Genomic DNA, 17,630 nt, shown 5'->3' with positions numbered 1-17,630 from the left:
CTATCTCTTACTCAGTCTATATGCTGTTTACTTTACTTTATTTGTTTATTTAGATGGGAAACCACATATAAATGAACAACACATAGGCCTATCAATGTAATGTAAATACACCGGATTTAGCAAAGATGCTAATTTACATCCGCAGTCCCCACAAAATAACATAAAAACAAGCAGACACAATAGGGTACATTACATTACATCATGTAGACTAATGCTTACCTCCTTTTCAACTATTTTCTTCTCTAACCGTTATTGGGTACTTTCTTATGACCTGTTAGTGTTTATAACAGTTTGATTTAATAGAATAATTGCAGCTGAATGAATCCCTTGAGCACATTGTTTCATGCAGTTTGTCATTAATTAATTGGAATTGCAACGCCCCAAATTGTAAGGCTACATAACAGTACAGGCTCACACAGAATGTGTTCACAATTAAAATCTAAAAGAGAGTATTTCTGTATATGAGAGTCACTGTCACTGATGAAAACTACTGCCACTCTGCCAGCATCGAGATTGAAAAACTCAACCAAACTAAGATATATGAATAAAGTACAAATAGGCCTAGATTTGGTCTCATAGCTTGGTTTGTAATCCCACTGAAATGTGTGGTAATTGGCTCCTAACTGGAGTCTGTCTGTATCTTATAGAAAGGTGGTTATTGGCCTAGGCCGTGGCGTCGCGGTCTAGGCACCCTGGTTGAAACTCCTTAATAGCAGCGTGCCGCGGGTTCGCGTCCCGTTCCCGACGGCCTTTGCTGCATGTCTTCCCCCATCTCTCTCCCCATTCTTCCTGTCGTCATACTGTCACTATCCCTCTCCAATAAAGCAATAAAAATGCCAAAAAAAAGAAAGAAAAAAAAAAAGAAAGGTGGTTATTCAGATCTATTCAACTAACTAACGCATGTTGGAATATATAAGAAATAAAAATCACACCTGTGTGAAGGTAGCGGCGCCTTTGATACATTTTGTCATCAATAAGTGTTTATAATGTGTTTATAGCCACGTGTCACGTGAAGCTTGACCAATCACTTTGTTGACGTGTCTGACCAATCAGAACGTTGACGCAAAAGCCAGGTATAGAGGGCTAATATCCGCTCGGCTAGCGCCGCTAAAAAGTAAAATGACTTTAAATTCAGATTATCTATATCTATTTTAGCCAAGCAAAATGACCATATCTGGATTGCAAGTGCCAAGCCCTTATCGACACAGGAGCTTCCCTCTCCCTGTTCCACAAAGGAACCCTGCCTGACAGTCATGACAGTGGTCATTACATTACATTACAGTCATTTAGCAGACGCTTTTATCCAAAGCGACTTACAATAAGTGCATTCAACATAGGTAGGGAACGAAACTACTTATCACCAGAGGTCTTAAGTACATTTCCTGTAAAAACAAGCAACCAAGAGTATACCTACAGTAGCGTTAAGGTAAAAGTGCAATATATCAGCTACCTACTTTCTTAAACACATGAGATAAAATAGCCAAATCAAATGAGCACGAGCTAATAGATCCAATACAGCAATACAACAATAGTTCCTACAACTAGTTAACAACAAGTAGGCCAGGCAAAGAGGAAGGGTGGTCATCACAATGATGCAGGTTCAGGCTGAAACAGGAGAGCAAGCACAGATGCAAGGAACAAGGGCTGCTCTAGATAACAGTGGCCAATATAAATCTGGCTGGCTGACATCCAGGACGAATGCATTATTGGATTGGATCTAGTCAAACAATGGGGAGCTGTGGCGGACATTCCGCAGGCCCGCCTCCATATGGGCTCAGTAACAACTATGTCTTCAGTGTTGCCAATGAAAAAGAGACAGTAATGCCAGCATTCCACCTTGGGCACAGCAAGCGTGCCCACCAACGACAACACATGCTCACCCAGAGTGTGACGATAACGATAGGTGGTTGAACAGCCGAGGTCGACGGCACAGAAGATCAGTGAATCACCAGCACCGACACTGACAGGGCCCATCAGAGAAGACCTTTGCAGCCATGGGGTAGACTCTGCTATGAAAACTGTAGTTAGAGGATTGCCTCGACTACCGGCAGTCTGCGGGCAGATAAATGCCATAACAAGTCTCTTACCTGCTGCCCCACATCGACGACACCCTTGACCACATTGTGAGCTCCAGCTGGTTCAGCCCATTGGACCATCCTGGCTCGGGTCCCTCAGATTCGCTGTTTGGTCTGCCACCATCCAATGCAGCTCTGCATCCTCAGTATATCCCACTTTGATGAAGCCTTTCTCGTCACATCCTGAGTAAAGGCGAAAGGCAGAGAAATCGATTATATCAGTCCAATCAGTACAGTAAGACATGTGCATTTTATTTGTAATTTAGATAGATGCCAGGTTCATCTGTTGACCTGACATCCTATAGTTTGTATAGTTCCAAGCACATATTATTTATGTTTTGATATTATAATGTTAAGAATGATGATAGGTTCTTGGTTTACCTATGATCCTAGATTACTGAGGCACTTTACACTGTCTCTATGCATTTGTATTACCTTGCTTACTGTAAATCGTTCTGGATTAAGAGCGTCTGCTAAATGCCTAAATTGTCATTTTGTTTCCCTTAAAGAATAGTAGTCTCATTAGATGCTAACTTTGTCATCTTCAGATCTTATTGTGCATTGCAAATGTGTGTTGCATTTTAGGGATTTCAGTGGACAAAGGAATCCTGCCTGTCTACATGGACAAGTATAATTCAAAAATGCCTCTAGCTGCCACGAGAGGGCGACACATCCTTACGTTTGGGACTTTCTGGTCCTGGGCCCAGTCGACCAGACACGTCAGTTACAGTTTTGAGTACAGTTTTGAGGTATTTGTACTTTCCTTGACTATTTCCAATTTCCAATACTTTTACTTCTACTCCACTACATCATCGCAGGCAAATATTGTACTTTCACTCCACTACTATTATTTGAAAACTTTAGTTACCAGTAACCAGTTACTTTGTAGATTTGTATTAACTGGGGTGTTCATGTTCCCCGACATGATGGCTCCGTCTCCAGGGTCCTACGTGGGGGTGGTACAGAGGTATAATATAACGCGTGGGGGTGGTACTGTCCTCTGAGTTGCCCAGTGCAGACAGAGGGCTGTTAAGGACCTGCTCTCCCAGACACCTATATTTTGTTATACATGTTATGTTTGTTTTTACTTTAAGTACATTTTAATGCCAATACTTTTGAACGTTTACTTAGTACATTACGTTTACTTGTAACAGAGTATTTCTACTACTTACTTGTACTTTTACTTAAATAAAACATGTGAGTACTTCTTCCATAACTGGGTAAAGCTGGTGGTTTATGCTTATACCTCCAAGGGCTTATGCGGCAAACCATAAGGAAAGGCTGCACATGTGGTTCCCTGGTCACCACGCGGTTATAACTGTATATGGAAACACGTGACCCATGGAATGCCACTTCCTGATTGCTCACGATTCGTTTAGGAACTGAATGATAGACAGCTCCCTCGACCAGTAAAACACTGTGTTAGAACGGAAGAATGATAGACAGCTCCCTCGACCAATAAAAACACTGTTTAAAATCTAGTTAAGTTTAATCATGGGTTCAATAATTCAATTTAGTGAAGTCTGATCACGGGTTTATCTAATACAATTATTGACTTACGGCTAAACAGCAAGTAAACACTGCTAAGGTTATTATTTGGTTAGCCTAGGCTGCGATCAATATCATTTTCGGGTTTCTGATCCGGTCAGAGCGGAAATAGCTTTACGTCACCAGGTGGCCGGAACATTTGGTGCCGTGCACATCCAAAACGATTCCCCTAGTTTACAGTGTGTTTAGTTTGGTGACATCGTTTCGTTTCTTTTGGTATAATAATCGTTTGGTATGTCCATCTTTTATTCTAACTCGTGGCACGACTAGCCAGACTAAACGAATTGATTCGCATCGTGTGGGGAACCAAAACAACGCGACGCTGACCGGAACCCACCACCGGAACACGATAGTTTCCCCCCTTTTTTCTAAACCGGATCACATCATAGAGGTATAATATAACGGATCACATGGGCCAGTTTAGCGGTGGAAACGTCTGTGTGACGCGAGGTTATTATTTGGTTGGTGCGCTGATGTTTAGGGTAAGGATGTAGGCGGGGTGATCCTTGTCTACACTTCCTGACCAACATCATCCAGAGAGAATAGCAGATCTACAAGCCCACAACGCGTCGCATCGCAAGGCGCTGTAGAGCTTGTAGATCGGCTGTTTTCCGTGCGCTACACGGCGCACAGAGAAGTATAAATGATGGATAAGAGGTTGTTGTCAACTGAAGTTACAGTTGTTGTTTAGCTAGTAGTGAGCTCACAGGATCAACCAGCTAGCATCTCATTTAGTCTTGAAAGCGTTTCGTTTCGTTCTCTGGGGAACGGTAAGTTATACACATAAATATAACAAACAGATGAACTCTTCTGTCGATGTAATGTTAGTGTTAATGTGGAGTTTGTGTACCTGCTGAAACCGTTATTATGCGTAGAATAACCTGCTACAAGACATGTCAGCACCAGCCTAGACAACCTTGGCCACGAATTATATATTTAGTTAGTATAACTAATGTAAACAGCACATTCTGCTCAGTCTGTGACAACATTGGGGTTGTGGTCTATAGGATTCGACTCGGTGGCTAACTTAATTGTTTACTTAACGCCTTTTATGTGTATGTATCCCAAGGAGATGCCATATTAGGGCTAGGCTGACGTTATAATGGAATAGCAACGCCAACCTGTTGCAAATGCAACTGAGTGTGATACTGGCTGAGCCTGTGATCAGATCATGGGGGCCTGTGAATGCCTGCATGATTGGTGATTGATTGAATGAATACGTTATTAGACAGTAATGCAAACAGAAAGTACAGTCATACACTTGGTCTAAAAGGATAACACAAAAACATCCTGTGGACTTGTTTCCATTGAGGTCCTCAATTCAATTCATCAACATAGCATACGAAAATAACGCCAAGATACAATATCATCACAAATATACTATAGACTATATGTGTCGATGATACATTTAGTGAACGAGATCATATCGATGGTTTTGTAGTATTTATAGTCTCGAGTAGAGTTGGTTTCCAGCAGCATCTTACGAGTGTGCTGTGACTTCTGTGTATATGGATGGTTGAACATGTGAGAGACTAGAGTGCTGTTTTAATCTAGATTTGTCTTCTTTGGATCTACAGCTGTAAATCCAAATTGGACAATGTCCTTCAAAACTGTCTGACAGTAATCTGTCAGACAATTGTCTGAAATCTGTGAAAAGATAAAATATCTTGGACGTGTTATTACAGAACAACAAATGACTGAGGATGATGCTTACAGGCAATGTCACAGGATCTATGTCAGAATCGAACAGTAACGCAAATTATACATGTGTACACATTAAAGAATGCAGAAAGATCTAATACATCCATGGTACAGGTGGAGTTAAAGTATCTTTTCAGAGCATACACCAATTTATACTGCATGCTTTTGGTCAGGATACAAAAAGAAAGCTTGCGGATAAGTAGCTTACAATGATACCATGAGAATATTATTTAAAAGACGTAGATCAGGGGTGGGCAACTTAGATCAGGCATGTGATCAGGCATGTGATCTACTTTGCCTTTTCCAAGGCTGGAGTGTTGCCATTTGCCAGTAAAGCTGACAGTGAAATATCCACCGCTTAGCTGCTAATCAGACTAATGCAAATAAAGAATAAGTCAATTATTCAATATTAATAATGAATATCTGTGGAGAAAAATGTATGGAAATCAAGAAATGAATGGTGTCTTTCTCTCTCTATTTTTTAATGTCTACTTGATATATTTAGAGGTCCAACCTGTCCTGATCTACCAGTAAATCAAAAATACATGTCTGCCTACCCTTTTCTTTTTCTTTGCTACCATAGTGTAACTTCAAGTAATTGCAACCACATTGTTTTTTTGTTTGTTTTTTAGGAATGGAGAAAGCCAAACAAGATGCATTTGACAATGCAAGACTTCAAGTAATTAAAGATGGCTATGAAAGGGCCTTTGAGTGCATCAATAAAGGGCTGACCGCAGATGAAGCTGTACAGAAGGCACAGGCCTTGGAGCATTACAAACAAGGGCGACAGCACCTTCTCAGGGCCATCAGTGTGCCTTCACAGGGTGACGAGTGTGTTGGCAGCTCCTGGGAGTCAGCCCGACAGATGCAGGAGAAAATGCAAGAGACCCTGAACAACATAACCACTCGTCTTGCTATGTTGGAGACCAGCTCAGACCTGGGATCTCCGCTTACCTCCGCTGAGGTATCTGGGGCTAGTAGTGCTGCAGACACACCTTCTGAAAGCTTGTACCCCAAGCTCCCTACCAAACAGAAACCAGAGAGGCCTTCACCACCATTGCTTGTCAATAACAGCCAACTGGCTGGTGCCGTAGGAGGTCTGCCTGCGCACAACGGCGTTGGCATGCCGCTGTCGCCTACGAGACAGTCTGTGGTTCCAGGCGAACAGCCACCGGCGTATTCTCCTCAGGCAGCTGATGGCCATCTATCCATCTCCTATGGGACTGATTCAGGAGAGATGTCACTGGTAGGGGAAGACTTCTACAGCCATACGTCCAACTCGTCACCATCACCCCAGAGCATGGGTGATGAGGGAGAGGAGGTGTTCTTTCTACCTCAAGGGGTGCAGATATTCTTTGTCACACCTGAGGGTCAAGTGAGTGCTCCCTCTTACCCCGGCTTTCTGCGTGTGGTGAAGTTTACCACTGAGCGGTCCGAGGCGATGCCAAACCGACCACCAGCATTTCTACAGGTGAGACAACAAGGGGAGTTGCTGTGGTATAAATACACTGAATGTATTTAACTAGATAGTTCAGCACACTAATGCAGTTTATGAGCCAATTTGAATAATCCAGATAAGCAAGTCTTCCTGTGCTCTTTTACCTGATTTCATAATGTTTACCTTGCTTGTCAGGACTCAGTCCTCTCTGTATCCAGAGGGAGAAGATAGGCTTGTTAATGATCTCTCTATCCCCTGCCCTGTGCACTGTCATGTGAGCGTTGACTCAGTGCTCCTAATCCCGACAGATTTGTGGCAGTGATGTCATCCTTGTGATGTCTTAATCTTGTTCAGGTGACAGCTAGAGTTGTGTGACACATCATTGCATCAGCAGTATTGAAACCCTGGGGGACCAAATCTGTTTGGATGTACTTTGTATTGTCATTATAGACCAACTTAATGAATATTACACAAGCACTACTCTGTGAACAGTGTTGTAGATAACATACCACTGTCTTTTCCACTCAGGAAGGGTTAGGGATATCGGATGACTCTGTTACTCCCAACTATTGATGTGTTTTCTTTAGCCTATAAACAGCACATGCTCTAATGTGTCTGAAACAATCACCTAGACATATTCTAAAAATATGTGGAGCAGCTGACAGCTGCTAACACGGACTATACTGTGTATATTAGTTCTGGCCTTGTTATTTTACTTCTCGCTAGGTTGTTTTTGAAGACATTTGAGTTATCTCTTTTGGTCAGGAGAGCTGTTGCAACTGTTGCAGATAACTATTATCATATTCCTTTTATTGGACTCGCCACCCACCCCCGAACAACAACAAACAAAACAAAACACACACACACACACACACACACACACACACACACACACACACACACACACACACACACACACACACACACACACACACACACACACACACACACACAATCTAGGTCATGTCATGTGTTTTGAAATGCTGCTCCTCAGTGGGGAATTTCGCAAATAGACTATGCTTACCCTATTGGATGACATCAGTGGTTCCACATCCACAGTGCCAAGTATGACCATTTTCACTGTCTCATTTGTCCCATTTGGCATGCATGTCCTCATTGATAGAGAAAGTGGACTCTGTCATTCAGTGCTCTTGCACATCGTTTCTCTTTTTTTTTTATGCTGTGACATTTTGGCACAGGCAATGTTCATAGAAAAGAATACCAGCACTCAAGTCCTTTTAGGCTCTTATTTATTTAGGTAATAGCTCCCCAGCAGCAGCGTCAAAACCGGACGTTTCGGCCCAGAGGCCTTCTTCAGCGTATAATGACAACATCCTGTTTTAGTGTCATTTATAAAGGGGACCTTGGTGCCACGCACAGAGCGGTCCGGGTAACAACACAATAGGACCGTCATTTTTTAAAAACTTTTAAACACTTTTTAACAAGCTAGGTCACCATTAAATGCATATACACAAAAAAAAAGAAAAAGAAGAAAATTACATAGAACATCATTTTTTTTAGCAGTAAGGCACCAGTTTTAAACCTTTGTCTGTGCGAGTCCCTCAGTACTCCTTCATAAAGACAGACTCAGATTTCAGTCAAGATTTACATTTGTAAAAAACTGCATAACACATTTTTATTTTTAAATACCGTAGTATACACTGTGTCACTCGAGAAAGAGGCATTAAACTCATTCGTACCATTAATTCATTACTCAAAAATATAATAATAGCTCATTTCACTCTAAAGTGGTCTGCTCTGTCTATTTCTCAACACAATAAATCCTATAAGAAACAACCTAGTAAGAGTTCTTCATTTAAACCTTTAGGGTGTTCTGTTTGGAGAGAGTGTATCCACCATGCCTCTCGTTGCAGTAAAAGTTTTTCACGATCCCCACCTCTTTTTAATGGCAGTACTGCCTCAATACCCTGAAACCTTAAAGCACAGAGTTCATGTCCCACCGCATTAAAATGTCTAGCTACAGGTGATTTTTCATCTTTATTTCTAATATTACTTTGAAATTCTTTTGGCACAGGCAACCATGTTCATGTTTGACACAAATATCAACACTCTAAGCCAGGGGTCTTCAACAGGGGGTCCACGCTGCGAGGCGTTATGAGCTTGTAGATGGGCTATTTTCGAGAAAGCGGTTTGGTGTAGGGGTAAGAAGAGTAGATCAAGTACACGTTTTCTAAGTATTGAGGGTTTAAGTGGTAAACGGTCTGAAAATGCACATTAACATGAATCCAACACTGATGATGGCTCTGTCAAACAAGTCTGAGGCCATTTATGAAATCTATTAAAAAGTTTAATCTGCAACATAATTTCATGCAATATGTAGTGGGGGTCCCTGCTTCATCTCTGTCCCAGCTAAGGGGTCCTTGGCCTGATAAACATTGAAGACCCCTGCTCTAAGCTAAGGCAAGCAAATGTTTTGCAATTGGTTTGTATTCCATGTTAACTGTGTCAAGAGTAAGCCTGCTTAACGCTCATCACTCACTACACTGTTGTGGTTGTCTTTATTTTATTTTTGACTCGTGACAGGTTTGTGACTGGCTGTATCCTCTCATGGCCATGGGCTCCCCAGTATTGCTGTGTAATACTGGGGTGTTCATGTTCCCCGACATGATGGCTCCGGCTCCAGGGTCCTACGTGGGGGTGGTACTGTCCTCTGAGTTGCCCAGTGCAGACAGAGGGCTGTTCAAGGACCTGCTCTCCCAGATGACGGACCTCAGGGTTCAGGTGAACATTGCAGCCATGTTTTGACATACGTGGAGAGGGGGAAAAAGTTTTTAGCGTCATAGTATAATGGATAATAGAGTCCTCCAAAGGTCAGAGAAGAGGCTTGTCTTTAGGAAACGTAATGTCAGTATTGATGAAGTGGTGAGTCTGAAGATAACAAAAAAGTATTTAAGAGGATCTCTGAATTAGTTCTTAACCATTTCAACATGAGAACACCATTGACAAAGCACAAACCTTTGACATACTGTAGTGGCCTCATCATGGTTTTAAACTAATATGCACCCAAAAAGGTTACTATATTAACAGTTATTTAAGGTAACGTTGGCTACAAGCTATCCCTAAAAACAGCATGGATTTCAGTGTAACTTTCAACCATTTGTTATATATTGTGGTAAAAGACCTATTATTGTCAGCTGAGTGAGTTGGGTTTCTAGGTCATTGCTATGGCTTCTCACACTTTCTAGAGTGTAAAGTAACGTTTATTCCAAGGTTAACAAATATGGTGCCAACAAAGTTTCTTTTTGTGTATTGACCCAAAATATGAATAAACACAACTTATATTAAACTAGTTTGTAAGTGGCCATGGTGTAAGCGGGCTACTCAGCTCTGAGCAATGCGGTCATCAAGGAATAATGCATTATTGTTGCATAACCGCACTGCTTGTCGTTGATTATCTAACCCCCACCTCAGCACTGTAGGGATTTGAAATAGGTAGGTGAAGGGAATTAATGAGTGCTAATGCTCTTATATCTCCAGCAGTTAGAATAGCATCTGAGCTCAAACACAAGTTCTGATACCAACCGTGATGGACACTGACGGAGAGCGCAACCAAACACGGTCCTCTCTGATGTATACAATATAGTCTTATTACCAGACTAGTCTTCTTTTTTCATGGACGGCGTCCTTATACCCAGCCATCAAGTAAGCAATTTTATATTGCCTTTGATGTGGCCTAACAAATGGGATTTGTGAGCTGGAGATTAATCAGTGCTTCAGCACAAAGCAAGACTGTTTACTGACAGAAAGCGGGCATTTTAAATTGTCTTGTGGCCTTCCCTTTTGTTTTGAGGAAAATGGCACATTGTATTGAGCAGCACACAATAATGAGAGGCTGTATTGTGATACCAGGGAGGTTACTTGGAGGCGAGTTGCAGAATAGGTCTGTGTTGCCTGTGTAGCATAGCTTACAAAGAATTTGACCAGTATTTTACTTTCCGAGTGTGCCTACGCCTGACTTAAGGCTTAACAATGTGCATCTTTGATCAGCCCCCAGATGAATCTGCAGAGACCATCAATCTTAGCCAGAAGGTACCCATCGCTCCGCCTGAGGAAACCGCTGAAGCTACAGCCCACTCGGGAGCTACAGCCCACTCGGGCATTGTGGAGCTACACTCAACACTGCCTGAGTGGAGTGAGAAGGTGTCTAGTGGCATCCTCACAGGTGAGCCACTCCTTTTGTTCAGCTCATGCTGTTGTAGGTGTTATTGTGTTGTTGTCCATCAGCCACAGAGGACTCAAGGATTAAAAAAATAGCTTGCATGAGTTTGCAAGCAAGATAGTCTTCAAAATAAAACAGGCCTCTTGAATGATCTCTGGTTACTTGCCAAAGTGGTTGGTAGACAAACTTACCTTGAAAATTTGCCAGCATTTTAGCTGCTGGCTATTGTTACTTTTAGTTTTATAGTTTGTCTCTACCGGAATTAAAAATAAAATAATTTGGTCCCCACTCCTTGGGTTGTTTTTTGTCACTGTATATTTGCACATAATGTGAAATTTGTCTTCTGCCTAATAAGGATTCAAGATTGTATTTGTTACATTTCATACACTTGGCTTCTCAACAATTTGTAGCAACAATTCAAAATTTAAAGAAAATTGTGATGTGACCTGACCTCATGTAATTCTGTTGTCCCCCCCAGGTGCATCGTGGCTGAGCTGGGGTCTGGTGAAAGGAGCAGAGTTCACAGGCAAGGCCATTCATAAGGGGGCATCTAAACTCAGGGAACACATCACTCCAGAAGATACACCCGCCAATGTCAGCCCCACTGTGACGAAAAGCCTTCATGTCGCCAAGCAAGCCACTGGAGGTGCAGTCAAAGTCAGCCAGTTTCTAGGTGAGGAGTTCATCTTTATCTAGCTCCTTCTCTATTCCTTTTATTCTTCTTTATTTGTAAACATACTTCTTAAGGCAAATTTTAACTTCTTTGCACAACTGTCCACTCGACAAAAATGACGACTCTTCAGCCGCGCGTGTGCAGCTAGTGCTGGTCTGCTGGAGTCCAAAATTTGAAGCGCAAACTGCTGTGGTCGCAGCTTATCATGGATCATCATACGCACGTGTTTCAGTTGAAAATATGTCATCTTCACAGAGTGACGTCATGTGATGAAGTTGAAGTGAAGCCTTAAAATCTGATCAATACTTACTTGCACGCACCCAAAACAGCCGGCATACGTGCCCACAATGTGTCACTCTGCATTGTGAGCTTGTAAATTGGTTATTTTCGGTGGGCGGCAGGAGGGGCAACAAAGTTTAAATCAGGCCTTACTTTCTCCTCGTAGTGGATGGAGTGTGTGTTGTCGCTAACTGTGTGGGTCGAGAGCTAGCCCCACACGTGAAAAAGCATGGAAGCAAGCTGCTCCCAGAATCTATGAAGAAAGATAAGGATGGGCGCTCCAACATCGATGGAGCCATGGTGGTGGCTGCCAGTGGAGTTCAAGGTATAGCTGCTCATTCCATTTACTTGGAGACAATTTGCTGAAGGAGGGCTACTGTATACTAGAAATGCATATTTTCCTTAACCACTTTAGCCGTGGCGTCCCAAGTTTGGCCTTGCCATTACGGGCAAAACTGTATTATTGTAATACTGCAATATTTCAGTATGTATTTAATTAAATTGTTCGCATGCAGGTTTTGCAACTATGTGGACTGGCTTGGAAGTAGCAGCAAAGAACATCACCACGAGTGTAGCATCAGAAACAGTCACCACTGTAAAGCACAAGTAAGTCCTTTGAAACCACTTGCTTTAGTGTGTGCAATTTTTGGCTCAACTGCTTGCTAGACAGGTTTTTCTTGTGTATCTTGCAAATAAGTGCTTGCATTTTACAAGCAAATACAAATATGCACTTACATATTTGTACCTTTTCCTCTTCCACTTACTTTGCAGATTTAGGGGTCTACAAAACATCTTAGACCCACCTAATGAGAAGACATGTACTTTAGACCCACCTAATGAGAAGACATGTACTTTTTCTTAATTCAGCATTTAATTTTCTCTTGACACTACTGATCACAGGCATGGCCTCATCTGAATGTCACTCTTACTATAGAGCACTGTGGAATTGCTATCTGGCTGGACACACATAATTCATGGTGTTGCTTGAAATAATTTCCCCCAATGTTTACAAGAAAGGTCCTACAATTAACAACCGTGCTCTGCATCCGTGACCTTATACAGTAGATTCCCTGTTTCCTACATGTTTGGAACATGTAGAATAAAATTGCAACTATAACAATTTAATTGATTGTATATTAATTTGGGAAAGTGGTTCAAGCTATCGAAATTCTGCACTGCATGGGTGTGCACCTCAAATGCATGTTCAGCATGTCATCTTTGAAATCTTTACACTCCATTAAAATTGTCAGAACTTGCTCTTGCTCTGTCCTTTCACCCTATCTTGATTCATTCTGATTAAGGTATGGGCCAGCAGCAGGCCAAGCCACAGACAACGCTGTCAACTCTGCCATTAATATGGGCGTCACTGCTTTCAATATTGATAACCTGGGAATCAAAGCTGTGGTGAAAAGAACTGGCAAGGAGACAGCAAAGACCCTTCTGGAGGAGTACAACCTTCAGGAAAGACCAGAGAATGAGAAGAAAGTGCAGAAAAGGGACAAATAATCTTCATCAGTTCTCTGTGGCGCCTTAAATCATAATCTACAGTATATTCTCATATGAAATAAATCTATATTTAAAATATATTTATGATTAACGTTTTATATTTTATTCAAGTTGACTTATTTGCATACATTACTGTTTGATACAGTTGTATAGCACCTACATCTTAACAGCAGTAGATGTGGTGTTGTGTAATTTTTGTGCAAAATATAATTTTGAGAATATATCTTGATAAATGATAAAATGGTTGTGTATATATTGATTGTTTGACTTAACTGCAACATGAGTATTGATATATTTTTTCATAATATAAAGTTTAATTCCCTAAAAATGAGGGAAAGAAAGCGTTGAATGGTTTTAACTATGCTCACTGTAAACCTTCATAATAATTGTATTTAGGTTGAAGCTTTTTTTTTATGATTTAGAGAAAATGCACTTTATCTGCTGCTTTGAAGAAATGTAGGAAATGCATATCGATACATAAAAATGTGTCCCATTAATGATTTAATTAACAAACATAATTGTAGTGACACACACAGCAGAGTCTCTCTGTTTGTTTGCAATGGGGTTGGGGGGGGGGTGATAACTGTGCCTGGAACTGTAAAATGACTAGCAATTTTAAGTCTGTTTTGGCTTTTCTTGTTGAAACTGAAGTTGAAAAACCCATATACTATGCTGTAGATGAGTCCCTAACAGTGTGGAAATAACTATGCATTACTTACTGTTAGCAGCTTCTATCAATGATGATGTATAACATATAAACCCATCTGGACAGCAAGTCTGAAGTGTTTAATAATGTGTTCTTTTCTAACTTTTAACATTTTCCTATTATAGGAATTCATATTTCTACCTAATATGAACTGTGGTGCTGCTCGGTTGCTCATTTTATTATGTCTTAATTCCAATGTATCTGTTACTTTTCATGACATTTGAATTTGTCCTGCTTTATCAATGTTTCTAATAACTCAATATAAAGTCGTTTTTAACATTGCAATGTATGGACAACCATTTTAACGAGTAATAGTTTTTGGGTGAAGTGGTTCTATGTGTTTTTGAACTCAAGCTTTAAACCTACAGCAGGTGATTGTGAATTTGATGGTGGCTTTCCATGTGCTTTTATAGCTGTATGTAAGCAGTTATATTAACAAGAATTGTGACTAAATAAACCTTTCAAAAACGTTTAACTGTCTGGGGGTTGAATGCATATATTCTTAACTGTTCTTAACTGTTATCAGCCTGAAAGCACCACCTAATGGTCATAGTGTATAACTGTGGTCTATTCCACTCATTTTCTTGTCCACTCATTTACTTGACTGTTTTGAGATACCTTGTTGTTTACTTGCTTCAGTAATGACTATATGTCCTGTGAGTATGTAAAAAAACAGAATTCAATAAACGGAACGTTTAAAATAAATAAATAACTGTGGTCATCATAACCACTCAAGTTGGCCTGTAATTTGAAGTGTTAAAAAAAGAGTTTTGATGAGTAGATATGTTCTATTAATAATTGTCATCCTCAGGGATGATCTCGTTATCTCATATTAAAAGTGCTTTTGTTCATGAAAATGTAGTCATGCTGTTAATACATGTGGAGAAGAATCAGAATAATAGCTGTTAGTTTACATTTAGTGCTTAATTGTCCTCTAAAACCTTATATCTAGATTTCACTAACCATTGAACTATTAATATTACTATTAATATGAATAGTAATGAATACTATTAATATTAGCTACATTTTAATTTAGTTCAACTGTGAAAGATTTTAGGTTGATCCCACCATTAAAGTCACTTTACAGAGATGTCCTTATTTTAGTCTATATGGGACATATTTTAAGCTTTTTCTTTTACACTTTTCACAAAAAAAAAGCATTTCAGCCTAATACAAAATGAAAACCACTGACAGCATCTCTGTTATGCAATGCTTAGCTAATTATGGATTAGTCATTTGTAACACAGACATGGAAAATACAATAAAACATGACCTAATTAGAATATTGAGCCTAGGAAATTATGCAGAGTGCAGAACTAATTCACTTTCCTCATGTTAGTGTCTAGAAACTAAAGGAGTCACATGTCTCTTACCACAGTCAAATGAGAAAGTCAAAAACAAGCCATGATTTTGGGATTACTTAAGGCTGCTTTTTGTTTGAGAAATATATATGAAATGTGAAAATATGCATTCGGAGCAATGGTTTACCAGCTAAACCTGCCATTTGATTTATCTTGTGTTATGATTTCGTATATGGAAGTTTTTAATTGCTCTAAGTACCTAAAAGCTACATCATCATGTGACCACATTATATTATGTATGCCCCAGCACATCAATCAGTATGGCTCCACTTTATTTTTCCTATCAGTACTGCACAATATGTGCATTACAATATACTTTGTGATTGCAGATGTATCTGTGCATAGAGTTGGACACTATTAAGGGGATAAATGAATGTTTTCAAGAAAAGGGTCAGACAAGCATATGTTATCATTGGTATCCGTCAGCAAATGCAGCCTGAAGGAACTGCCTGTGACGCCTGATTATGGATCCCACCAACGCTCCAGGATTTAGACCCGCCTTACCTGTCTGATTGGCTCCCTGGCAGGCATAGTTTTACTGAGGTTAGGGTTAGGTTTAGGCATAGTCTTACTGAGGTTAGGGTTAGGGTTAGGTTTAGGCATAGTTTTACTGAGGTTAGGGTTAAGGTTAGGTATAGGCATAGTTGCAAAAACGAGAACAGTCAATCACAGCGACTACTGACCAATCACAGCGGGTTTGCCAAGACCTGGCGTAGGATCCATAATAACGCGCCTGTGACCTGTACAATATTAGTCATAAGGTTACTGCTAGTACTCTCCAGGGGTGGTCTTAAAGGGATAGTTCACCCAAAAATAACTTTTTTTCTATCTATTAGTCATCCCATGGAGTCTTGAATTTTAATATGTTTTGTTTTGTTGCATGTTTTTGTTGAAATGAGGCAGCAGGGAATTGGTCCTGGCACACTGGCAGCATTTGTTCCCAAGGAACGGATGATTTGTCCAATAGTATTGGCGGGCCATGGACAGGGATCACACTTGCCAATGGAGAAACCAGTTGATCCGTCAACACAGGGGGTGTCATTATAAAGGACGGCAGGCTCTCATGCATTGAAGGAGGCATGAGCTCGGCCCTGGCCTCCCTAGGTTGGCAGAGGGAGTGTAGTGCCCAGGATTACATAGAGATTGGCACTGGGTGTAAAAAATAGGGTTACAAAATCGTGGGATAAAAAATAAAAATAACTAGAAAAAGTGCTCCTCGGAGCACAAGTCTCCGCCAGCAGACTTGTGTTGGGAATGTTGGGAATGTTCTAATTCTTATGTTCTAATTCTTACAAAAAATAGAACATGTTACTGTGTCATAGTAACATGACACAAGTGTCCTATCCGTCTGTATAACTGTCCTATCCGTCCTATAAGTGTCCTATCCGTCCTGTCTGTATCCGTCCTGTCTATGTAAGTGTCCTATCCGTCCTGTCTGTGTAAGTGTCCTATCTGTCCTGTCTGTGTAAGTGTCCTTCCTATCCATTTGTTACAGTATCCGCCATTTCTCAGCCATTTTGTGATTATTCCTGTCTTACCTCACTTTGAAAGAGGCTCTTTCAAAGTGACACATGTATTTATAGGCCGCTATACGTCACTAGCCAATCAGATCACACTATTTCACCGTATTGTCACGTGTCACGTGAGGCTTGACCAATGTTAGCTTGACATGTGGAAAGTGAAAACAATGTCTCCTGGCGGAGACAATAAAAAGGACAGCAGACTCACTTGTTCAGAAACAATGGGCTGAACATGACTTCCCAAAACACAAGTTGAAATGTAATATGATTTTTTACAAACATTGATTTACAGTACTTTGTTTAGGAGTTATACAGTAGTGGTATAGTAATTTCTACTTTCTGCAACATCAGTACCAGTAGTACACACTATAGTATGTAGAGTACACACAGTAAAATCTTTGCTGTGTCAACCTTGAGAGCGTAAAGTCTGACCAGTTGGGTCACAATGTAAAATAAGTTGGTGAAAGAAGTCATACCATCAGTTGAGTTCTTTGCATCCGGCTTCGCTCTCTGTGAGGAGTGTCCTCTTGGGATACAAATAACCTTGCTATAGATTATAGAGAAAAAGAAAATAGATACACACATTTTCGAGTAACCACTAAAAACATTATTTTCTGTAACTTTATTAAAATATTACTTTATC

The 17,630-nt window shown here is 40.5% G+C and overlaps 1 protein-coding gene across 2 annotated transcripts; it reads left to right on the top strand.

Annotated features, from left to right (window-relative positions):
* Window positions 1-4,231: 4,231 nt before the first annotated feature.
* Window positions 4,232-14,576, top strand: spartb (spartin b). Of its 2 annotated transcripts, none has more exons than XM_084065482.1 (8): window positions 4,232-4,393; window positions 5,957-6,795; window positions 9,307-9,504; window positions 10,771-10,945; window positions 11,421-11,615; window positions 12,061-12,219; window positions 12,410-12,500; window positions 12,666-13,250. In XM_084065482.1, exons 2-8 carry the CDS (start codon window positions 5,959-5,961, stop codon window positions 12,754-12,756), a joined length of 1,746 nt encoding a protein of 581 aa, XP_083921608.1. In that variant the 5' UTR covers window positions 4,232-4,393; window positions 5,957-5,958; the 3' UTR covers window positions 12,757-13,250. The 2 variants fall into 2 exon arrangements, with proteins under 2 accessions (XP_083921608.1, XP_083921607.1); XM_084065481.1 differs by having other exon boundaries at window positions 4,233-4,393; window positions 13,196-14,576.
* The last annotated feature ends 3,054 nt before the right edge of the window (window positions 14,577-17,630 follow it).

This window comes from Gymnoscopelus microlampas (assembly GCF_963454915.1).
Source record: "Gymnoscopelus microlampas genome assembly, chromosome: 8".
NCBI classification, from domain to species: Eukaryota; Metazoa; Chordata; class Actinopteri; order Myctophiformes; family Myctophidae; genus Gymnoscopelus; species Gymnoscopelus microlampas.
Note: the sequence above shows the minus strand (reverse complement) of the source record. Positions and strands in the feature narration are given on the sequence as shown.